The sequence below is a fragment of the Crocodylus porosus genome, unplaced genomic scaffold, assembly GCF_001723895.1.
Source record: "Crocodylus porosus isolate Cpor-Errol unplaced genomic scaffold, CroPor_comp1, whole genome shotgun sequence".
NCBI classification, from domain to species: domain Eukaryota; kingdom Metazoa; phylum Chordata; order Crocodylia; family Crocodylidae; genus Crocodylus; species Crocodylus porosus.
The window spans coordinates 5,165,011-5,189,782 of record NW_017728918.1 but is presented as its reverse complement, the minus strand read 5'-3'; the positions used below and the strand labels follow the sequence as shown (position 1 = coordinate 5,189,782).

At 45.9% G+C, this 24,772-nt stretch overlaps 1 protein-coding gene across 10 annotated transcripts in view; it reads left to right on the top strand.

The window, feature by feature from the left end:
• PKHD1 (polycystic kidney and hepatic disease 1 (autosomal recessive)) overlaps positions 1-19,724 on the top strand; it is a 383,573-nt gene extending 363,849 nt beyond the window's left edge. For 6 of the 10 annotated variants that reach the window (XM_019537166.1, XM_019537170.1, XM_019537167.1 and 3 more), the window contains 4 exons: positions 4,425-4,532; positions 8,048-8,206; positions 10,591-10,740; positions 18,166-19,724. In XM_019537166.1, coding sequence (XP_019392711.1) covers positions 4,425-4,532; positions 8,048-8,206; positions 10,591-10,740; positions 18,166-18,422 — 674 coding nt within the window. In that variant the 3' untranslated portion in view covers positions 18,423-19,724. Of the gene's footprint in view, positions 1-4,424; positions 4,533-8,047; positions 8,207-10,590; positions 10,741-18,165 lie in introns of those variants that run through there. The other 4 variants (XM_019537168.1, XM_019537172.1, XM_019537171.1 and 1 more) reach the window with 4 other exon arrangements.
• The last annotated feature ends 5,048 nt before the right edge of the window (positions 19,725-24,772 follow it).

Genomic DNA, 24,772 nt, shown 5'->3' with positions numbered 1-24,772 from the left:
GGGCCCCACATTACCCGGGACCTTCTTTTTACCCCCTATGTATTTAAAAAAGGACTTCTTATTGCCCTTAATCTGGGAAGCTAGTCCCAGTTCCACCTCTGCCTCTGACAAGACTTTGTGAAGATCAAGCAATTCTGTTACTTTGAGATGTGGTGAGGCATGGGCACATATTCACAATGCGCTTGTTCCTTGCAAGCCTTCACCTGATATTTTGAATGGCTTACTGGTTATAAAATGTCAACACACCTGTTTCGTAAAGAATGTAATTATTTTGCATAGTCGTTGAGCGAGCAAGAGAATTTTTGTCATCTCTGGACCAAGTCCAGCATCCTAAAGAAGGGCTGATTTATAAGCCCCACCTGAACCAATATTTAGAAATTTTGCCTGTCTTGGAGAACTTTGCCACTTTCATTCCACACTCCTGCATGAAGCCCTGCTTTTGGCCGCCATCCCACAAAGCCCAAGACTTGGCTGGTGCTCAAAGACATGAAAAAAGTAGCTATCCAGTTGCAAAATCAATGCTATTTTTTTAAAAGAACCATGTCAAGTTAAAAAATCATCACATGTGCAAATATGAATGTAAAATGCTGTTGGGTTAGGATGTGCACCCAGATTGATCGGTTCCTGCTCCGGGAAGGTACGTGAGCTAGGACTGCCTGTGTGTTGGGCTTGCTGAGTGCTTGCTTGGCGGGCTGTGTGTTTGAGCCTGTGCTCTGAGCAGCTGGGAGTGCTGCTACCTGGGTGACTGGTGGATGTTTGCTGCCTTTTTCTGACAAAACCCCCAAAATTGGGGCAGAGCCAGTCCAGGAGGGTATAAAAGGAGACTCCATGAGTGAACAGGGGCAGCAAACAAGCAGTTTGCAGTTTGCAAGCAGTTCACAGGCCATTTTACTGCTCTGCTCTTTGAAGAGGAATCTTTAAGGTCAGCTCTTTCTTTAATAAAGAGCAACTGAACTGTGGTCTTCATGCTTTTGTGAAGGAGAAATATATGTTATGTATCATAATATTACCCAGCAGGAGTAAGTAACCTACATGTATTTAATGTAAGTAGCCATAACTGAGAAGTTAGGCCAATACTTAAGCTCCTATTTTAACTAGAGTTCAGAGTGAAGGGGAGTTTGCTAGGAAGTTCGTCTCACCTTCCTTCACTTAGCTTGGTGAGAGGAAGGAGGTCATCATGGAAAAGGGAAGCTTTTTGGACTAAAAAGGAGAGAAGTTGAGACTGTTTGCAAGGGAATTTGCTAGAGAAGGTCTGCTTAACAAGAGGGGCAGGAAGAGAGAGGGGGCAGATTTAAGCGACCCAGAGAGGTGACTTCAGGACATCGCAGTGGCAGAGCCACTGCCACTGCCACTGCCAGCTCTTCCTCTGCTTGCACCTATGAGGTGTCTTTCCAGAAAGGACAACTCATGGGCGAGGCTTCCAGCCAGGTTTGGTACAATGGAGATGGTGGCTTGCAGGTTCCTTCTAGTGACATCCATGTGGGGGAGTGCCTGTGATGTAAACAGTTCTTCTTGGTGCTATCCCTCAGGGAGCAGACAAGAGAGCTCCAGGAGGAGGTGGTGAAGTATCCTCTACCATGAGGACTTTATCAGTTTGATGCTGGAGGAGATCTATAGGATTATGGAGGAAGGACTTCCAGAGTTAGTGCTAGAGAAGGGAGAGGACATGGATTGCTAGGAAGGTGGAAGCTGGAAGCTTGTGACATCTGGCAGCAAGCAGAAGTCTTCATCTCCACCTGCAATGGTTTCCATAGAGAACAGATATGGAGTCCTAGCAACTGGGGAGGAGGAGCATGTTCCTTGATGAAAGAGGCCAGGCTGGGCACCCCCAAAGTTGGGAGGATGGAGATCACTGCCACCAAGAAGTGACAGGTGGTGGCGATTGGAGACACCCTTCTGCAGGGGGTGGTGGCATCCATCTGAAGCCTGACATGTTGTCTCAGGAGGTCTGCTGCTGGACTGGAGCCCAGATCCAAGACATCATGGAAGGATTACAGAGACTCATCCAGCCCTCTGACTGCTACCCCATGCTGCTCATCCATGTGGGCACCACTCATACTGCTGGGGTGACCCTGAGCAGAGCAGGGCTCTGGGTCCAAAAGTGAAGGGGATGGGGGCACAGGTGGTATTCTTGATCCTTCCAGTCAAGGGGAGGAGCCTAGACAAGAAGAGATGCATCCTTCAAATCAATGCATGGTGTCACCAGCAAGGACTTAGCTTCTTTAACCACAGAATATTGTTTAAAAAAGAACAACTGCTAGGAAGAGATGGGATCCACTTGACAAAGAGAGGGAAGAGCATCTTCTCAGACAGGTTCACTCACCTAATAAGGAGGACTTTCAACTAAGTTCACTTGGGGGTGGAGACCAAAGACCTGAGGTAAGTGAGTAAGCGGGTGATTTGGAGGAAGTGCAAGTAGGAAGAGGCAACAGGGGAAGCTTTCTCATTCTTCCTGAGGAATCATGGCAATCAGGTAGTTACCTCAGGTGTCTGTACTCAAATCCAGGGAGCCTGGGAAACAAGTAGGAAGAATTGGAAGTCCTTGCATGGTCATGGGCTATGACATGATTGGAATAACAGAGATGTGGGAGGAGCTTGCACAGCTGGAGCACTGTCATGGGTGGGTGCAAACTGTCCAGGAAGGGCAGACAGGAGAGAAGAGGAGGATGATTGGTGGTTTATGTAAAAGAGCCATATGATTGCTCAGAGCTCTGGTATGAAGCTGGAGTCAGGCTTGTTGAAAGACCCTGGGTTACGGTCAGAGGGGAGAGCAGCAAGGGTGATGTGGTGGCGGGGTCTGCTATAGACCACCAGACCAGGAGGAAGTGGTGGTTGAGGTTTTCTTCAAACAGCTGGCTGAGGTTCGCGATCATGTGTTCTCATGGGGGACTCCAGTCACCCTGACATCTGCTGGGAGGGCAATACAGCAATGCACGGGTGATCCAGGAGGTTTTTGGAGAGTGTTGGGAATAACTTCCTGGTGCAAGTGTTGGAGAGACCAATTTGTGGCTGTGCTCTTCTTGACCTGCTGCTCACAAACAGGAAAGAATTGGTGGGGGATGTAGAAGTGGATGACAACTTGGGCAGCAGCAACCACAAGAAGATTGAATTCAGGATCCTGAGGAAAAGAAGGATGGAGAGCAGCAGAGTAAGGACCCTGAACTTCAGAAAAGCAGACTTCAAGTCACTAAGGGAAGTCATGGACAGGCTTGTAATCACCCTGTTGAGCTGCTCCACATGCTGGGTATTGCCAAAGGAGTTTCAGCAGAAGAGACTCAACCAATATACTCTTTTTCTTTCACTGCTGCTGATGGTTCTTTGAGGCCATTGCTTGGCTTGAATAATCAAGATCCTCTAACCAGTTCCTTAAGCCCTCCAGTCCCCATGGCCTCCTTATTTCCAGAATCAAGTAAGTTAACACTGCAGATGGGCAGAAGTGACTCACTGCAGGCAAGAAACAGCAAGGTCTGAGAAAGTGGGACTCTGGGTCAGTCTAAGGTAATTATACGGCATCTGTTACCACTATATCTAAGGATATCACAAGCTTAAACACACTCACAAGCTTTGACACACTAATCATACCAACCCTGCAAAGGAGGACGTGCTAGTGACCTCATTTTGCAGAATTGAGGCACAGAGACCCAGATCTTCGAAGGTAATAGAGTACCTAAGACTCTACCTATACACATGCTCAGGGGTGGGGAGCATTTTAATTAGCTCCCAGACAGCTGATCTAAATAAAATACCTCATTGTCCATGTATATTAAGCCTCCATATGTTTAAAAATCGGTGTGGGATGCTTAATCTAAACCTCATTCAACAAGGTTTAGATAAAGCATCCCGTGGCCATTTGAAAATGTGCAGGGGCTTAATACACATGACTCCGCTGCAATGCTGCAGTCTTCTAATTAGAATGTGAAGCAGACTTGATTAATTCAGTCTGCTCTGACCTGTTCTAATTAGAATGGCTAATGAGCACATGTATAGGCAGCCACTGATTTCAACAGAAGTTAGCCAAAAGAATACCTTGAAGAAATTTCCAAGCTCAGGCAGGAAGTCCATAGTAAACCAGGAAACTGAACTGAGACCAAGGCCTAAGCAATGGACCATAGTCAACATTAAACAAAGCGTCACAGATGGATCTATCTAATATCTCTGTAGTCATGGTCAGCGATAACCATGCATTGAACCTGTTTGGGGTGATTCTGATCTGGCTCCAGGCCTTGTACTTTTGTCAGAGCATGCAGCCACCCCTACATTGGTGTGGATAGAGGCAGCTCTATATTACATTTGGAGGAAGTGTGGTGATTTACAAAAGCTGAAGTTCTGGCCTAGAAAGGTTTCTTTAAAAGCCCCCAAAATATGGCGTGGGAGCTGTTCACCAGGAAGGTGTAACTGCAGTATGTTTGTGTATTGTTCTTTAGGCCACACCACAGTAGAGGTGCAGCATGGAAGGGCCTGCTTTACAGACTTGGCAGTCTCCAGTTCGGGCATCGACTGGTATCTCATTTTCACTGTTTCATCACCTCCAGGTAAGGTCCACTATAGGTACCTTGTTGCTTTATTATCTTGTTCCTTGCAAATCTACAAGAACTTTCTGAACCATATTACTAAAGGGTCTTGGATACATCTCAGCTGAGCAGAGCAATTCCTATGCCCTAGGTAAAAAGTCCTGGGGATGAAGCCAGTTTTTCCTCTTCCAAGGCAGTTTTATAACAGGTAAACTGTAGAGAGGTGCCCCCTCTTGCTTGTTCTTCTGGCCCTGATGCGCTTGGCTGCCTGGTAGCCCAGCTTCAAGAGGACAGGTGGAGAGCACCCATCCAGGCTTGTGCACTTCCTTAGGAAGTAGTTGCTATGGGCTTGAATTCCTTTGGAGTGAGAAGAGTCTAGCATTTATCCCCCATTTCCCAGGTAAGTCCTCTAGATATTTGTGCTAATTCAGTGCTATTGATGAAGCTGTAGGGGATCAGGTCTGCCCCAGGACTTAAGTCCTTCCTCACAACCCGACTGGATAACAGTAGAGGTTAGATAGGAGTTAGGTGCCTGATCCAGTGATCAGCCCTGATTGTTTTTGTGCATGCTTCATCTTATGTGCAGTCCTCCTAACTGCTGAGTGTCCTCAGCTCTCAGTGGATTCACTCACACTGCAGGAAGCTAAGCATTAAGCAGGAACAAGTTCTTATCCTGAAATGAGATACATTGAAATTGCTGGAAATGCCACGGCACTGAAGGTAGGAGAGATTGTTTTCATTGTACAAAGGTTGATCCCAGATCCCTTTACTTATATTTTTAGCTAATAGAGATGTTGCTCAGAGATCTTTACAGACAGCGGCCTAAACAGCTGTTTCATCATAAGGGCAATTATCTTTGACTAATTGAAGTCATGGCTCTGTACATTTTTAACATGCACCATAAAAGTGCATACTGGGCGTGTCTTCATATGCATTTTCTGTGGCACCAGTTTACTTGTGGGTAAATTACGACTAAACAGTGCCAGGCAGGAGTCTACACGTGCAGGGAAGCAGGAGCCAATTTGCTGCCAATCTACTCCCAATCTGGGGAGCCCTGGGCCTAGCCTCAGGCTGGCCCCCTAGGGTCCAGGGCTGACCTGAGAGCAAATTTGCTCCCGGATTGTGTCTACACATGCAGTAACTAATTGTGAGTAAATTTGATACCTGCATTTTCAGGTATCAAATTTACTGATGATTAGGGGTTTTTACTGTACAGTAAGTGTATGCACATGTAGATGTACAATTACTATGCAGTAAACTAGGCTACTGTTAAGCCTCTTGTGTAGATGCACCCACTGAGTAACATAAATCATTCTGTATTTTATATCTGGATTGGGGAATGTACAGAACCTTGGCATTCATGGGAGGCACTTCCTTGTCCCCTAAAGAAAACATGAAGCAGGACATTTCACAGGCACTTGGGATGAAATTATTTCATCAGGTTTGTATAGGCAGCCTGCTATGACTATTTGTGTCTTTATGACCTCTGTACTGATTCCCTGTCTGGGCTTATTCTTGAAGCATCTAGAATGCATCTAGTACTGAATGCAGTGCTATTACCTGAAGAGAGCAGATTATTTGTAGGGCATTTATTTGCACTGTCCTGCTATTTGTTTCTGTGCATGGCTATATATCTATATGGGCTTTATTCTCCCCACCTCTGATTTCATTTAATAGGAATTTTGCAACTGGCATTAACAAGAATTGGGTCCACTCCTCACATCCACCTCCAGTTTGAGTCCTAGCTATCAGAGAGACCCCTGGTCCACTCTTACTACAAGTTGATATGCTGATATAGTTGCAGGCTTTAGGCATGTTGCACTCAGAATTGAGATATCAAATAGAAACTTAAGTTTGTTGAAAGGGCCTTTGTCAACTTAAAATGTAGTCAGCTTGAAATAAAGATATGGTTTTGGTATTTACACCTATCCACAAGTTTCCATCTATCAATTATTGTACACATTTTATGCCAATCATCATCCCTATTCAATACATTTGTAAATAAAACTCTTGCATATTTTTATTAAAGGATTGACCCAAACAGCAAAGAGATTAACTTCTACTAAAATCAATAGGACTGTGGATTTGGGATTGAAGACATAAGTCAGGGGTGTCAAATATCTGGCCCCCGTGGTGCTATTTTGTCTGACCTGACGGGTGACCAGTAAGCTAGAGAAGCTGTGAGTGCAACTACGGTGGACTGGCTGGAGAGTTTGGGGCTCCAAAGTCCTAGTGGACATGGCCCTTAATGGCAGGAGGGTGAGCGAGGGCTATGTTAACACAATGCTAGCTCTGCAGCTGCTTACCACCATCATGGCAAGTGGCCACTTGATCCAAGTCCACTTGCCCTAGTGCCTGCTGCCACCCTGGGTTCTCAACTTGGTCTGCTGCCACTTCCAGCCCTATGCCTCAGGCCAGATCTGACGTATGAAGAGCCTCATAGTCTGGATCCTGCCAAGGGCACAGAATAAGTTTGACCTCCCTGAAATAAGTGATAAAAAGAGAGTATTGGCCCAACTGTTTTGGTGATTATATCCTGCCCATCCAATATTCAGTGGGATAAGGCATTTTCACCAACTATTCTGGATTCCTGTGCAGGGTGATTGCATAGTCTAAGCCCAAGTGGCAGGTGAAGCAATCACCAACCAGCAGGTAGAGAGTATCTTTGGATCACGTCAAAGAACCTCAAGTCAAGCGTGAACCACATGGTTCCCTGGCCTAGCATAACTAATTCACATCAGTTTCTATTACCAATGGCACACAAGGTAGTAATATGGGCAGCATCAGTCCTATTCCTCTTTGAGTTAACAGTGTGAACAACCAGGTTCTCATTTGTGTCTTGTTAACTGGTAGTGATGTCAGCACAGATCTAGGAGAGGACTCAAATTCATGCCTCCACAGCTATGGTAAGACACCTTCTCTCCCCTGCCAAAACACCCAGGAAGACTCTTTGGATAAAAGATGTTACATACAGTTTGTACAATATATAGCAGTTCTCAACTTCACTCCTACAAGAAATGATACTCCTACTCCTCCGTTATGATGTTTTTATAAATGTAGTGGAGAGGGTGAACAGCTTGTTGAGCCCCATGGGACAGAGCCGGCTAGCATGTGCTTAACTTTGAATAGGCAAGCATATTACAAATAAGTTCTAAGTGTTTTGCAGGACCGTGGCCCTCAATTGTATCTGTGGGACTAATTCCAGATATCTGACTGTCAACATTTAGAAAAATGGTTGCAAAATTTAACCTCTTCTCCATTCAAGACAGGAAGGGAAGCACATTCTGTTTGAACTTGATCCAGGATCTACTGAAGCCAATGGAGAGTCTTTCATGGAAATGAATGGGCTATCTAGTCAGGGGCTGGTTTCAGTAACCACCTGAGTTCCTTACAACTCTGCTACTCTATGATTTAAGCCTTCTGGGAATGTATAAAAGCATTATTGTCAGCCATTTCTGAGTTGTGTTTTAGCTCTGAAGCACAAAATCAAGTGCCCTTGATTTTGTAATAATCCCTGACATGTTTTCTTTTCTCAGGTGCCAAGTTCACAGTTGAGTCCCAGCCATTTACCATCTTCCCCATTGCCATGGGAGAAAAATCCAACCCTATCCTTACTGTTGTGCTGAGCTCAGTGGCTTCTGTGATAGTTCTGGGTCTTTTCATATTCTGCTGGGTCAAGAAAAGCAAAAGTAACAGTAAGTTGAGATCCATTGTGTGAAGAAGCCCCCCTTTTTTGCAGTGCTGTTCCATGTATTGGAACAATGATAGGGAGAGCTGGGCTGGAGCTGTTAGCATATAATGAATCCTACACAAACCATGACTGGTAAAAGGGAGCTCTTTCTGGTGGCTTCATTGGGAATGGCATCACATCAGACCCAAAGGCAGTTTCTGCATCCACAAGTGACTTCTGCTGCTGTTCTAATCCTCTTCCATTTATTTCCTCCATCGCGGTGTAGCCCGTGGCTTGACCTTGGAGCTTTCTCTGTGAAGGCAGACTCCAGCACTTACACAAAGCCCCACTGACTTCAGTTGACCAAAGCTGAACTTAGGGTCCTATTGTTTTAGACACTGCACATGTCCATGGGTGGTTCCAGAGGGGGTGCAGTGGTGTGGTCTCACTCCTCTTTCAGACCACACCATGGGTGCAGCAGCCAGGGACATTTTAAAGTCCTTAAATTGGACAAGAATCTCCCCTCACCACCCGTGGCATCCCCTTCCTTCTCCTCCTTCCTCAGTGACACATCTCCTCTCCTCTCGTCCCCTCCCTCCCCTGCTCCCTGCTGCTGGTGTCCCCAGCTGACCCAGGGGTGGGGGGGCGCTCCAGGGTTTCATAGAGGGGAAAGGATGGGAGAATTCATACCCAATTCAAGGACTTAAAAAGGCCCTGGTTGCTGCACCTGTGGGCATAGTCTACCCATCCCATGGGGGGAGAGAGTGGAAACTGTTAGTGAGGTCGCAGTCATCCCTGCAGCACTGGTTGCTGCTTCTGCACCGCTCTTTACAAACTCCTGGATACACGCAAGACAGTTTCTGTCCTGAAGAGCTTACAATCATGGGCATAGCAAAACGAACTACTAGCTCCATTTTACAGGGGGGGAGCAGAGGCACAGAGAAATCATTTCCTAGGTTTTCAAAGTTGTCAGCATTGTTTTTAATCAGGACTGCGGAGCACTTGGGAAAATACAGGAGCTGAGAGGCTTAGCAAAGGGTGCCCAGGAGGTGAAGGCAGGTCTCTTGAATCCTTGTCTCGTGCTTTGTTCTCTTGGTCCAGCATCTGACACATGAGATCATCCAAGCAGGACATGCTATCACTTAGTCCTGCGTTGCATTAAACGGTGTTTCTTTGTATCTGTTTAAAAACAGGACATATTTAAAACCGGACTGAGCACTGTTGTCCTCCCTCGTATTGGTACAGTATTTTCAAAGTCAGTGGGAGCTCTTGGGTGCTTTCAAAATTCAGGCCTCTTCTTTCAGTGCCTCAGCCACTGTATTTTCCTATACTTTGAACAGGCAATAGCAGAGCAACTCAGTCCCTAGAGTGTAGCAAACAAAAGTCTAACTCACCTTAACACTGCTTCCTATTACATCTCCCTAAAAGTGGCAATGACACTGGAAGATAGGCCCAGAGCAGATTTATCCCATGCCAACATAAAGCTATTGCTGGGAGAGGAGAGACATGTGTAGCTAGGGCTTTTCCACAATCCAGCAATCTCCACCTGTCATCTCAGCTTTTTGGGGACATATATCGATGGACATAATCTAGAGCAGCCTTCAAGGTGTACTGGAATGACCCGTGGATGCAGAAACTTTTAGACAGTATTAAAAGGAGAAGGGGAAAGTTGGTGTGGGGAGTGTGCATCAGCTATTCCAATGTAGCCCTTACGTGTGTCCCCTCCTACACTGGTATAAGTGAACTAAACTGCCGTAACTTTAAAGCTGAACAAAATGGTCTGGGACAGAAAATCCATAAATCGGTTTGACCCAAATCAGTCGAGTCTGATCCTGCATTCAACCAGGTTTATCTTAAATCGGTTTCAGCCATTTTGAAGCGGATTTATGTGCACTGAACATCTGTTCTGTTACAGGATTAAACCCGTTTCGGATCACTGAAACCGGTTTATGCCTCATTTCTGTCCCTTGCCAACAGGTTTAAAGTTACAACAGTTTGGCCCCACTCCTGCTGTTCTGGAAAAGGAAACATTTAACAGTTACATGGGAATGGCTGCTAAAGGGCAGTAAAATTAATACTGGTATGATGACTGTTACATCATTCCACACCCTTAAGCTAGGGGCCAAGTCAGCCGGAGAGGCAAAGCAGCCCTTGGACCACATAAAGGTGACTTGTGCTGCACAGTCGTAGACACTTGGCTGTGAGTTGCTAACAACGTCCACTTTACGTGGGCAGAGTTTTGCTGGAATGAACAAATGGGATCCCTGGAGGGATGAAGAGTAATCATCTGTTGGGAAGAGGGAGTATGCTCTAGGTTGGATTCCGGCTCTCTAGCGTGAAGTTGTCCCTCCAAGTAATATCTGGCTCTGAGCCTTGAATGGGTTGAGAATGAGATAATTGTTTCTTTTGGTACAGAAACAAAGACTGGATGGGCTAATGCACCGCAAGCAGAGAGCAACATCAAACCTTCCCTGATCCACCGGCCGAATAATTCAGCTCACGTCCCGCTGCAGCGCAAACAGGGAGAGAATGACCGTGATGTTGCTGGGGTGGAAGCAGGTGAGCCTGCAGATGGAGAGTGAATGAGAACAAGTTTCTAAAATGCCTTTCAGGCACTGTGCTTGGGGAAATGACCCTTGTCACCATAGTGTGTTCACTCTCTCTCAAATAATCCAGATCAAATGTCTTCTGTTCACAAAGTCAAGTACGATTCTTCTCACCGCCAGCACTTAAAAGGCCCCCCTGAGGTCTGCAAATGACCACTGTTCACCAATTGCCAGCTGTACCATCACTGCTCTTCCCCTTTGTCAGTCGCACCTTGCTATTTTTGGAGCTTTTTTTGTGTACAGAAGACCTATGATTCCTATAGGGTTTTATTTTGGGGGACAAGAGGACTGGCTTGTAACTTATGGTATATGGGAGTTCTTGTAGATCCTTTTGGACTTGCCACCACATCGCCAGGGACTGGATTTGATGACCCAGCGTGTCCCGTCAGGTTCCTAGGTTTCTATCTCAGTATTGCTAACAATGTGCTTGGTGCTGTACAAGTTATAAATGCGAAGACAATTCCTGTTCCAAAGAGGTTACAGGTCAAAGTGCTGCAATCCAGCACGTGCCAACTTCTACGGATCAGTTTGAATGTTCATGGCTCATGTTGCAGATCACTGAGCACATCAAGGCCTGCTGAGTTCAGTGGGCCACCAGCACCAAAAGTCCTGCCATGTGGATCCAATGCCTGTGTCGTTGCTGAAGAGGCAAACTAAGAAAAGCCAAGAGCAATCTGGAAGAGAAGGGTATCATAAGAAGTTAACAAGTGGGTTGTTTTTAATGGTAGGTTTTGGGGTTTTTTTATTAGATTCATTTTTAACTCATTTTGGGGGGGTCAACCTAGAAATGAGTTTTTGAAGGTTTAAGGCATGAGTAAGTAAGAGTTTAGTGAGCCCAGACTAGGCTTTATGCAGAAAAAGAGCAGAGAGGCAGAGTAGGAGGGAAAGTTCGGCACGGAGATGCTCTTGTTGCCTACTATATCTCACAGAATATGGGTTTTGCCATCCTGCTATTGCTGCCTGGAATGACACAAAGGCCAGTCTCCCAAATCAGTACAGTAAGATGGACAGGGGTAATGGTTACTTCTTCATTTTGACTAATGAAGAGTTCATAGGGCTTGTTTTCATTGACACCAAGGCCTTTTCACCTTGCTGTGGCAATCTGAAGGGCTTTAAAGTGGGCATAAAACACCGCAAAGCCAGTGTAATTGTATCTTACTCTAAGGGCAAATCAGGTCCTCATGCCTAAAACTTATTTCAGAAAGCCTATGTGCCCAGAAGATACAACATATATTTTGGTTTGTATCACTGGAAATGCCAGGAGTTTAGAGATGGACAAACAAAGACTTTGTAGTGAAGGGAAGAGGGATTTACTGTGGATTGTCTTGTGAACAATAGTTGTCCCTATGCCTGCCCTTACCCTGTGATAAGCAGAAGTTAAACCTTAGTAGCCTACCCCTCACTGTAACAGGGCTAAACAACGGAATAACTCCCTATCCTCTCTTAGCTCACTGCAATGTGTTCATTTGTCTATACCTTTCGCCTGCCTTTCAGAAGTATAGTTTTCATGTATTGGTTATAAAGAGGTAACACCCAAAGTACACCCGACGGTCTTGCAGACACAGAGCAAATGACAGTCCTTGCTGGAAGAGGAGGCATCGGCAGCAAACATTTAGGTGTCACAGGAGCAGCCAGCTCTTAAATCAGGAGCATCCAATATAAGGCCTGCAGGCTCAATCTGGTGGCCCATGGAGCTGCTCCACCTAGGCCTAACAGGCTACCACTGGGACATGGAGTTGGGGGCATGGCCGGAGATGGGCAGAGACTTCTGTGCACTCTGGGGCTCTGTAGTCTCGGTCACCTGGCCATCAGCAGCTAGTGGGGAGGTGAGCAAGAGCCATGGGACACAGCCCTCAGTTGCTGGCCACCACTACAGTGGCAATGGTGGCTCCTGCTGCCACCATGATGGTAGCTGTAGCCACAGTGGCCACCACCCCATGCCCATGTAGCCCACATGGAGCCCCTGTAGTCTGGATCCAGTGCTCAAGGTGAGTCTGACATCTATGTCTTCAAGGACGTTACTCCTCTCTCTCTCTCTACCTGTGCAGTAACTGTCCAAATGACATGTAAAAGCAACTCCATCACCAGCTGTGCACATGAAACATTCCCTGGCTGCTTTTATGAGCCCTGCTGCCTGTGTGCACTCCTATCCTGGATACATACAGTTTGACTCCCTATATTACTTTGCATCTCCAACTAGAGATGCTGGTCTCCGCCATTCCCTGCCTTAAACAATTGTGCAATGTTACAACTTCCTGACAGGTAGAAGGCAGGGCAGGGTGACACCTTGTATACTAACTTGTTCAGAAAGCCATGAGCTTCCGAGGGCTACAGCCTACTTTGTCAGATATAGGTTGTAGCCTATGAAAGCTCATGGCTTTCTGAATGACATAGTGTGTAAGGCACCATCCATGTTCTGCTCTGCCTAACTTCAAACTATATTTGCCTGTAGATAAGAATAGGAGACGAGATTTCTAAGCATTTCCACGGGCTAAATCCTCAGGTGTCTAGGTATATGGCCAGACTGTCGGGCTGCAGAGTGCATCTGTCTGATCCAGCCAGGGCACATTTGCCGTCTCCCCGCTACCTCTGTGGACTGCTCTTCTTTTTGCTTGTCATTTCTACACTCCCATATCCTTTTCCCCACTTTTGTTTTGCTTCTCCGGGTCCTTTTCTCCCCCTGTCTTTTCTAATAATCATCTGCTGATCAAACACTGCTTCCTCTGAGGTCATTGCAAAAGCAGATCCCCCCAAGGGCATGTAGTTTAGCAGCAGGGTCCACCAAACAGCAGAAAGCATGGGCTTCCTCTACGTGAGCCTGGCTTGTCTCCTCCAGGTTTTTGCTCTCCACAGCTACCATCACTGCTCTAAGCCTAGTCTGTCCCAGTAACCCAGCTGAACTACACAGTTACTCTAGGGCTGGGAAATTTCCCCCCTAAATTTGCAGATTACATAAGAGGCAGGAAGAGGCGATTTTGAGTTGCAGCTCATTTTAATTAGCATCTCTCCCCAAAACAGAGGGAAACGGAGAGAAAGGAAATGCTGCAGCGTATATGTTCTGATATTCGCCACCCTTCTCCAGAATACCACGTTCAGCTGTGCGCCTTAGGATACGTATCTGCTGTAAATTCATTTTTTATCTAATTTGTCTGAGATCTAAGCTTCCTGTGGAGGTCTGAGATCAAAGGCACTGATTCTGTCTGATGTCGGCTCTGACACATAATGTGTGCTGACTTAGTTCTGTCTATAAACTCTCAGTGGGAGGCTGGCATTTTCCCCTGGCACCTTTGCACAGTGAACTTTTATTTCGGCTAGGGAGGCAGACAGGTATGGCAGTGGTCGGAGCCGTTGTGTAAATAATTCATGGCAAGATTCTTGTCAGAACGAGGAGATCCAGCCTCAGAGAGATCCTTTTAGGAGTCTTTTAGGAACAAGAGGAAAATTAAAAAAAAAAAAAAAGATTCCCCAACATGATCAAGTCTAGACAAGAGCCACAGTACCCTAAGTGGATTTAATACGTGTCACTTGAAATGTCTAATGCTTGACTACTCTATATGTAAAACAAGGTTGGTATTGGAGAAAGTCATTTTTGTTTCATTTCTGCCTCTCAGGTTGTTGTTTTTATTGCCTTCCATAAAGAAATCCCAGATTTTCTAAATCCATCAAGGGTCCAGAGTCTTTATCATTAATCAAGATTGTAAACTGGGAGGGTGTGGGCAACAGAGTCCCCCAGGGCTTGCTTGGTCCTTGGGCTGGTGCTGTTCAACATCTTCATTAGTGACCTGGACGAGGGGGTGGAGAGCACCCTGTTCAAGTCCGCTGGTGACACCAAGCTGTGGGGCAAAGTGAATACACCGGCAGGCAGGGACCACATCCAGGCAGACCTGGATAGGTTGGAGACGTGGGGGGATCTGAACAGGATGCGGTTCAACAAGGACAAGTGCAGGGTGCTGCACCTGGGGAGAGGGAACCAGCATTATAGTCATAGGTTAGGGGCTGCCCTCTCGGCAGCACAGAGGCAGAGAGGGATCTCGGAGTCAGGATTGACTCCAGGATGAATATGAGTTGCCAATGAGATGAAGCAATAGGCAGAGCCAACCGCACCCTGTCCTGCATCAACAGGGGCATCACTAACAGGTCCAGAGAGGTCTTGCTCCCCCTCATGCGGCGCTGGTCAGGCCGCAGCTGGAGTCCCGTGTCCAGTCCTGGACGCCGCACTTCGGGAGGGACGTGGGGAACCTGGAGAGGGTCCAGAGGAGGCCACTCGTATGGTTGGGGCCTCCGTGGCCATCCCTATGAGAAGAGGCTGAGGGACCTGAATCTCTTCAGTCTCTACAAGAGGAGACTGAGGGGGGATCTTGTGGCTGCTACAGCCTTATCAGGGGCCACCAGCAGGGACTCGGGGACAGTCTGTTCCCCAGGGCCCCCCTTGGAGTCACCAGGAACAGCGGCCACAAGCTGAGGGAGGAGAGGTTTAGGTTAGATATTAGGAAGAACTACTTCAGTGTAAGGGTGGCCAGAGCCTGGAATAGGCTGCCCAGAGAGGTGGTGCTCTCACCTTCCCTGGAGATCTTCAAGAGGAGACTGGACAGGCACCTGGCTGGGGTCTTGTGACCCTGCCGCCCCCAGTGCTCCTTCCTGCCCATGGCAGGGGGTCGGACTTGATGATCTGTCAAGGTCCCTCCCGACTCATTGATTCTGTGACTCTATGACTGTTGTTGCAGGGTGTGCCATTGTTATATGTTTCTGCAGTGCTGAGCATAGGGTGCTAGGCTCTCTAGGTATTGCCACAATACAGATCATTGATGAGAAAGATACATAGGCCTGCCTCCTATTCTGATTTTTTCAGGGACTTGAGGAAGGCAAAACAGGACCACATTTAGGTACCTAAATCCACTTAGACATCTAGTAGGTGGAGGAGAATCTGGCCATACAATTTAAAGGCACAGGAGACTATTAGATTATCTAGTCCTTGTCTGTACACCACAGACCATTAAATATCACTTAATGACCCTGTGTTAAACCCCATAATTTTTGACCGATTCACGCAGAGAGGCATCTAGTCTTGACATGCAGACCTGAAGAGATGGAGCTGTCCATTTCCATCACTGATCTTCTGAAAAGGATTTGGGAGTCATGGTGGACGATCAGTTAAATTTGAGTTCTTGGTGGGAAACCGGCCAAATCCTTGGATTTCAAAAAGGCTGAAATCTCAAGAAGGCCCAGGCTTCTGGTTTTGGTCTGGGTCTGACTCCATCTGTGTCCAGTGCCAGTGTTTCCACTTCATGCAGAATATGGGTAACTGGAGACGGTTCAAAACCCAGAGAGGAGCCAGGAGGAGGATGAGAAGGCAGGGCTTACAGTGAGCGACGCCAGGGTGCAATTCTGCTTAGTTTCTCAGAGAGAAAAGACTTGATCACAGTCTAAAACTACCTACCCAGGGAACAAAATGCTGATAATAGGCTTTTCAAGCTAGCAGGCAACCATATAACAATAGCCAAACACATTTAGATTAGGGATTAGGGGCAAATAATGGCACAGTTAATTAGGCACTGGTAGTACTTACCAAAGGCTTTGGTGGACTCTCTGTCACTAATTATTTTTAAATGATTTTTTTTTCTAAAATATATTCTTCAGTTCATTTAGGAATTAATTCAGGGACATTTTATACTCTGGGCTATTCAAGAGAGCAGATTAGACAATCCTAAGATTCCTCTATGGACTGCAGAATCGATGATTATAAGGACATTACGGGTCTGAAAGGAACCAGGTATAAGGGCAATGCCCAGTACTCGACTAAGGGCTGCAGGGTTGTACCTTCACTTGGGATCTCAGAAACTAACTCTGCACTTGCTGCCTCTTGTCCCATCACCAAAAATGTTGCCAGTGGATAGTCCCTTGCCATTGATGCTTTAGCTCCCTCCACAACTAGGCTCAGGATGGCTGAAAGCTGGCTTTGTCAACCAGGTAAGCTCGAGGGCTGCCCTTTCAGATGGCATGTCAGAGATTGGATCAGGCATTTCAAATGTAAAAAAAAGTGCTGTTGTGGTAGAAGCCAAAAGCTCAAAGCTTCACCGTCAGTGGCTGTAACAATTCATCCACTCTGCAGTTCAGGCTTTGCAATCAAAAACAGTCATCAATGGACGGCATAAGTGTGGTCCAGAGCCACCAGGCCTGGGTGGGATAAGACTAGGTGTGAATCTGGAGCAAATAACTGAATTTAAAAAAAATAAAAACTTTAAATCACTCCAGATCAGAGTGAGAAGAAATCTACCTGCATGAATCTAAATGCAGAAAAGGGGGGAAGAGACATGGTAACTCAAAAATCACAAGTGGTAGCAACAAGAAATACTTTCCCTTTGTGCCTCATGGCACTTGGGGTTGCTAGAAATACTTTCTCCCATTTGAAAATCACTGGCGCCCGTTTCACTTCTTCTGTTTTAAGTCAAAATGGCTTGTTGTTACCAGTCATGTAACTAGGGGTGGGATTGGGGGCACCCACTTCAGGGGCAGATATAGAAGGGGCACCAGACCCATGGCCTCTGTGGAGACCCATGCCGCAGGGGTTGCATGCAGCCGCCAGAGCCCACCACAGCAGTAGCAGCTCTGATCCCCTGCCAGGTAGATTGCTGCATCCCTGGTGCAGTGACCTGGTGCCTAGCAGCACCTGCTGGGGGCTTCAGATGAGGCAAGTCTTGCATGGAAAGTTGCCCCTTGCCCACCACTACCCAAGTTCTACCCCCCCCAGGCCCAGGTTGTTGAAAAAGTTAGCTCAACCTCTGTTTTTTTCCTTGCCCCATCCCCTGTAGCCATCTTTGTTTTCCAGTTCTCTAATGCTGTCTTTGTTGGGTTTCTCCTGTACCTGAGAACAAGGCCATGCATGACACTAAGGTTCAGCTGATGCCTTGAAAAAGAATTAAAATGATTAGTGGAGACACATTAGAGACATGGGTAATATATACGCTCTGGTGTAAGCAAGTGATGCACGCACTAGATTGTAGCAGTCTGCACTTATTCCTCTTTTACTGACTGCTTATAAACGGTGTAAAGGGCATCTGAGTATATGGGCTGAGCAAAAGAACTCTATATTTTATTCGTTTTGTCACGTATGCATACATTTCATAGAGCATCTCTATAAGTGAGCCAGATTCTCAACCGGTATCAGTGGAGCTATGATGATCTAATGGTTTAATGACATGACTTGTTTCCACGAAATTGATATTTGGGGCCAAATTAAAATTGTTCCTTTAACAGGCACTTTCCAGTGACAGTTGCACTTTACTTAGTGAAGGACACTAATATGGAGCAGAGACATAAATAAGAGAAATATAAGGTTTTGTTGTGAAGGCTAATAGCAAAAGTGATTTTTCTCTTGCAGATATGGAAGCAAATGGGAAGCAAGGATGCAGAGTGGGAGAGGTCAAGGAGCAGCATCCACAGGCCTTTAAAGCCAAGTCATTGGGGAAGATGAACATTGTTGAACATAAGATGGACAGTGGAGAGAAGTCATCGGTGGCTAAGAAATGCGGGGATCGCTATGAGCCATGTGCTATGACATCTCCATGGGATTCCTTCGAACTTCAGCAGCTTGGACTCAAGGAGTTGTCTGAATGGAAAGATGGCTCTCAGGAGTAATTTGGTTACATCTCTGGAAAGAAATAGGAAGAAGAAGAACCGCTGCACCAAAAGGCAAAGAAGAAGAGGGAGGAGACTGCCTCAGGACCCTGAGGAGATGAGTAAGGCAAGAAGAAACATCCAAACAAGACGTTGTCTACGATGCTTTGGCACCTCATTCTCTTCAACTGCAAGTGTCATCAGGAAAAGCAAGGGAGCCTGGGAGACACTTGAGGATGATTAGCGGAAAAGAAGTGGTCAGAGCAGCGTATTTAAATAACTTGTATTAAAAAAAAATCCTGGTTTTTTTAAATTTTTTTTTGACTCAGCAAATTTGGTTCTGTTCAAGGAAAGGCAAAAACTCGTCCCACTTCCCTGTTGCTTAAATATGTGCTTAAGGCTTTTCAAACTAGAAACGGGATGGAAGTACCTGTTACTTAACAAAATAATTTGCTGCACCGGGGTTTGAGTATCCCATGAGCCAGGAACCAGTCCCTTCTGAACATCTGTAAAACGTCTAGTGCAATCATTAATAATAGTGACCTAGAAGCTGGGTCTTCTGGGTTCTAGTCCTCATTGACTTCACACAAGGTCTCCCTAGACTTCTCTGTGTGCCTGTCATTGCTGAGATGTAAAGCTTATTTTTTCCCAATTAAGCCTCTGTAGCTCAGAGGGGAATAGCAAGACTTTATATCATGTCTCTAAAGCCCCAGGAGATCCTTGTGTGGAAAGTACTCCAACAGAACCAGCTATTATTTATATTAATCTGAGGAAAAGGTCCAGCTGGTGCCTATATGATGCTTATGATCTTGGCCAGTGCTGTTGATTGAAATGGGAAACCTCTAGGGATGAAAAGACTGGGTTTCTGTGGGATGAACCAAAGAGCTATGCTCAAGCACTGAGCATCGAGTTAATTCCTGTAGGCCCAGGCATCTGAAGTCCACTGTAGCTCAAATCCCAAACAAGAACCGACTCATGTCACAGCAGCTATCTTGGCTGGCACATTGGGTATTAAACTCACGGCCGCAAGAGCTAAAAGCTATAGCTTGAGCTGTGTGAAGCTTTGGATCAGCTCACTGTATCCTCTCTGCACTGGACATAATCTATTCAAAACTCACACACATGGACCAATGCATTACATTTTCCCACACCAGCCCTACCTTCATGACTTTTTCCTGATCTAGACTGAAGAACAATGTGGGCTGGTGAGAGGATGTCTTGTTCTCCATGTCCATTGCCTGTGAGCTAAGACTACATGCCACCTCCAATGCCAACATATTTTCATCAGTAAATAAACTTAGATCATCCACTCCACAGCCATTGGAACATACAACCTTCAGCCCCATCCAGTCTCAGCTGATACAAGCTAGTCTTTTAGGCACAAAATCCTTTCCCCTTCTGCTCAACCTTGCAAAACCCATATGGTATATTATTTTAACTAGGCAACAATGAAAAATCACTAGCCAAAAAGGCAAATAGAGTTAATTGGAAGAAATGGAAATAGAGGCAGGAGAGGAAGCTCATTAACCTGCTGGTGCTGATCCAAAAGTGTCTCAAGATCTTTAAGGTGTTCTCTTTAAAAAGGCCCCCATAGTGGTGTCATGTTCCCTTAATACCATGCATATCAGAAAAGTACTTACTCAGAGGATAGTCAATCACAGACTCACCAACACCAGCTCCTGCAATGTCAAAAGTTCATAGGGATGGATATCCAATTCATATAACTCAGAGCATCTCTATAAGTGAGCCAGATTCTCACCTGATATCAGTGGAGCTATGATGATCTACATCAGGCCTGGTTCAAATCAATAGACTCCAAAGTGAGAAGGAACCGTCCTTTATGACCTCCTAAGCAATATAGGCCATGGAGTTTCTCCCCAAAATTTCCCATGGTGGCAAGAATTATTCCTTCTTACTCTATAAATGAACACTAAGGAGCCAAATAACTTGAAGGCTGGATGAAAAGATATCATTTGGTCAAATGGTCTGGAAATCTTTCCTTTCTCGATAGCCAACGCACAGTTTATTAGAGATGGCTTGCAATAGTGGAAGGCACATTCTATATTATATAAATATGCTTCTCCCCCCCTACTCACGCCTCCTTCAAAAGACTCTCTGCTTCTGATGAGTGACTATATCCCATCCAAACAGTGCAAATACAAAAAGTATCTAATTACAGATGTCAGAATATATGCAAATGCCATGCAAATAATATGGGATGTTAATGGTATGCAAAAATATACAATGGAGCCTTCTATTTGAAAAATAAGACATATCAGTAACAGCTAAGGGTTTTAATTAATCCTTTAATTCAAAATTCCTGTATTTATTCCATATATTGTTTACAGAATATAATGTTTTGCATGTCTAGACTTCTAAATGCTTTAATAAGCAGGGTTAAAAGCACAGCTAACTGCATAGTTGTTGATCTTGGTTTCCAGAAGTGCTGTGTATTAAGTCAAGGGAATAGCACTGCACGTGACCCTACAGTGGAAAAAGCGAGAGAGCAAAAGAAAATGCTGAGTTACAAACAGAAAAACCATATGGTGGTGTAACTGAGGAGGTGGGTAATATGGGAAACTACCCAGGCATTGACTGGGGGAGAGGGTGGCACATCTGAGATTGCAGTGCCAACTGGAAGTCACTGCTTCTGCTTTGTCCCAAGCACCCAGCGATGGAGCAACATTGATGAAATCCTGTATCTATAGGTTAAACTTCAGGAGTGAATTACTTTGGTTGATAGGAAAGTAGGTATCATATGGTGACCAGAGAAGGCATGTCCATACGAGCATGGACATTCGGTTACCCGGGGACAAGTACTGGTGATGTACCTTGCACCACCACTTCTTGTCCCTGGGGAATGCCTGTGCCATGTAGGCTTTGGCACATGGCAGGTTGCCCCCGGTGGCATGGAGGAGGCTGGGACCCGCACTGTGCTGGTCCCAGCAGCCTTACCTGGGGTCCTGAGGGCCTCCCGGAGATACAGCGATAGTGATCTTGCCAGGCGGCAGCTGCAGCACAGCTCCAAGCAGCCCAGCTCCACTTTTTAGCAGCACACACTACCCTGGATATCCAGGGGCCAAAAAAAAAAAAAACACAGAAAAAAAAAAACCCAGCGGTGCACACTTGGGCAGCATGCCCTTGCAGTGTAGAGAACACTGCATTAGGTGGTATGTGGCACTGCAGACATGTTTGCAGCACTATATATTGCACGGCCACACTTGTCTGAATGTGCCAGAGAGGGTAGAAGTGATTGGAAGAATTCAAGTTTTGTATAGCATCAGTTCAGCAACCACCCTTTGTTAACACTAGGGTGATATGTAGTCTCTCAAAGCCTATCTGAGATTGGTACCCCATTGTTTCAAGCACTGAACAGACACACCCCCTGCTCTGAAGACTTCACTATGTAAATGGATATAGGAAGCACCAACATCCCCACATTGGCATGAGAAATGATGAGCTTAATAGACTTACCCAAGGCCATGCAGGATGCCTACAGCACAACCAGGAGTTAAATGAACATCGTATATGTTGCAGTCCAGGCCTGGAACTTTGTAAAAAGGGTTTCTACAATATGTAGGGCAAGAAAGAGAGCCACGGGGTGGGGCTTGTGTGAGAAGGCAGTGGGACCTGGACTCCATCTTGCTTCTTTTCTTTCTGGCTCTACATATCTTATGATTTCAGCTGCCCAGTGAGCCAGCTTCTATAGGAGGTATAGGCGGTGCTTCTAGCAATGCCTGACCCACAGCCCACTTCTTAAAGCACTTGGTTGGGAGGTTGGTGATGCAGGATCAAGTCCCCTTTAAGGTGAGTGTCTGTGGAAGGGAGGTTCCTTCTCCTGAGAAAAGTACGATAACTTGCTGGCAGTCCCTCGATACAAGGATAACAGTCTGCCAGAAAAATAGGGAAGTCACTAATGAGTCCCAAGATGACTGAGGAAATTAATCTGATGTCCACATTTGACTAAAGATGTGGCAAATAGTTCCTGGAGGAAGGAGTAAGTTCTGGGGTTGTTGGCTCCAAGCTCTTTCCCTTGGTCTCCCTCATTTGTACAAGTAAAATGAGTTTGCTCAAAATGATCAGTGTGCAGTTGTGCATCATGGCACTATTAGCAGTGATTCAGTGCTTGACTCTCCCAGGTACTGTTATTAGTATTGCGTTTCTTCAAAATAGCTTTCCAGGTGCCCCAAAACCTTGTCTTTTGTCCAACTCTAGGGTGGTAACCATCAGTGAACTGAGAATATAGGACCTGTTTTGGAAGTCAGTTGTCAGGCATTCATGTAAGAAGTCCTTTTCGGTGGAGCTGGTGCTGTATAAACATGACTTCAATTACCGTGGTGTTTGCTTGAGTCAGGATAGCAACATTCATTCTTCTGCCCTTCCAATTGATGTGGAGGATTTCCAAAGTCCTTATTAATGGTAGTGTGCTAAAGCTTTCAGAGGTTTCTGATATGTCCTCTAAGTTTCACCCCCCTACAATAGAGAAGGCATGACAAGAGCTTGGGAGACGAGAGGTTTAGTTTGGGCCCTCATGTCATGGTCATGAAAAACATGGTTTTGGAGACATCCAAAGGCAGCACTGACCGCTTTTATCCAGTGTTGAATATCATCACCTATGCGTACTTCTGGGGAAATGTGGCTGTCCAGGTAGGGGAATGCTCAACATTTTCCAAGGATTGCCTTCTAATTGCAGTGTGTGGTAGAGAAGCTGGTAGGTTTGGGGTGGGTTGGTAAAGCCCTATCTTGATTTTCTTGATTTTTGTGAAGTTGGCAGTGAGTCCAAGAAGCTCATAGACTTCACAGAAGCAATCAAAGAGTGACCTGGAGCTCTTCAACTCAGCGGGCACACATAACTCAACTGTCAGCAAACTGAAGGTAGGTAATGGAGATATTGGTTATCTTGGATTTGGAACATATTTGATTGATATTAAAGAGATTCCCATTCATGGAGTACTGGATGCTGACTCCAGATGGAGGTTGATCTGCAAGGAGAGGTGGAATAGCTGTGATGTAGATGCAAAAAGATATTGGTGTAATTGGACATCTTGTCTTGACTCCAGGTCTAATAGTGAAGGGGTCCATTTCTGAGCCATTACTTGTGACTGTTGCTGTCATATCATCTTGAAGAAATCTGACGATGGTAACAAATTGTGGCAGGCATTCAGATCTCATCAAGATTTTCCAAAAAGCCTCTCTATTGACTGATTCAAAGCTTTAGTCAGGTCAATGAAGGCCATGTAAAGATCTTGGTGTTTCTCATGGCGCTTCTCCTGTAGCCGTCTAGTAACAACAGGACTTTGTACATGCCACAACATTTGCCTTTAAAGTGGCTTAAATGCCCTTTTGCACCACTTCAATGGCACTGCTGTTTGCACACTCAGAGGCATATTCCACTTTAATGGTGTTGCTGTCTGCATGTTCGGTGGCATAGTCCACTTTAATGGTGTTGCTGTTTGCATGTTCAGTGGCATAGTCCACTTTAATGGTGTTGCTGTTTGCACGCTTGGCAGTGTAGTCCGCTTTAAATAACTTTGGAACATAGCAAGATAAAACACCTCTGAGGTGTTTTAGTTTGCTACCTAACGAAGTGCAACAGTGTACAGGGCACTGGAAGCTGACGTGCCTCGGTCCTGATAGGCTTCAAGCACCCTCTGCACCACCCCCTCCAATTTATCCTGCTTCTGTGCAACCCGGCAGCAGCCTGTGTGAGCAGGCAGGCTCGACTGAAGAAAAAAAAAGTGTTGAGGAGTCTGATCTCCTGGATCCTGCCTGAGCTATGTGGGGGCCTAGTGCTTCCTGCCGTGGCTACAGTGCCCCCTGGAACCACCCGGGCCAGATGCCAGCAGGCAGGTGCTGCCTGGGGGATGCCACTGCAGAGGGAAGCACCAGCCCCAGCCCCAGCACAGCCACAGGGGAAAAAACTGGGCCCCTGCACAGCTCAGGGACCACTCAGCCCACCAGCAGCTCACCCCCGCCCCCACCTCCGGAAAGGCAAGCAAGGATCAGGCCCCCACCCTTGTGTACACGCCATGGGGGTTTAGTTCAGTTTAATTCTCCCTAAATTCAAATGGTGGAAATGGTGGGTTTTTAAATACCCACCGTTTCAATTTAGGGAGAACTAAACCAAATGAAACCCCCGTGGTGTGTACAAGCAGCCAAAGATCATATCTTTTACCTCTGACTTTTCTGAAACCACACTGCGACTTGGGTAGAGTCTCTTCAGTGAGAAAAGTTAGGCTATGGTGGAGAGTTTGGGTGAGGATTTTCTCATCTACTGACAGGAGTGCAGTGCCATAGTAATTGCTACAACCTGATCTATGTCTTTTCTTGAATACATTGTTTTGCTACCTGAATGGACATGCTGAAACATT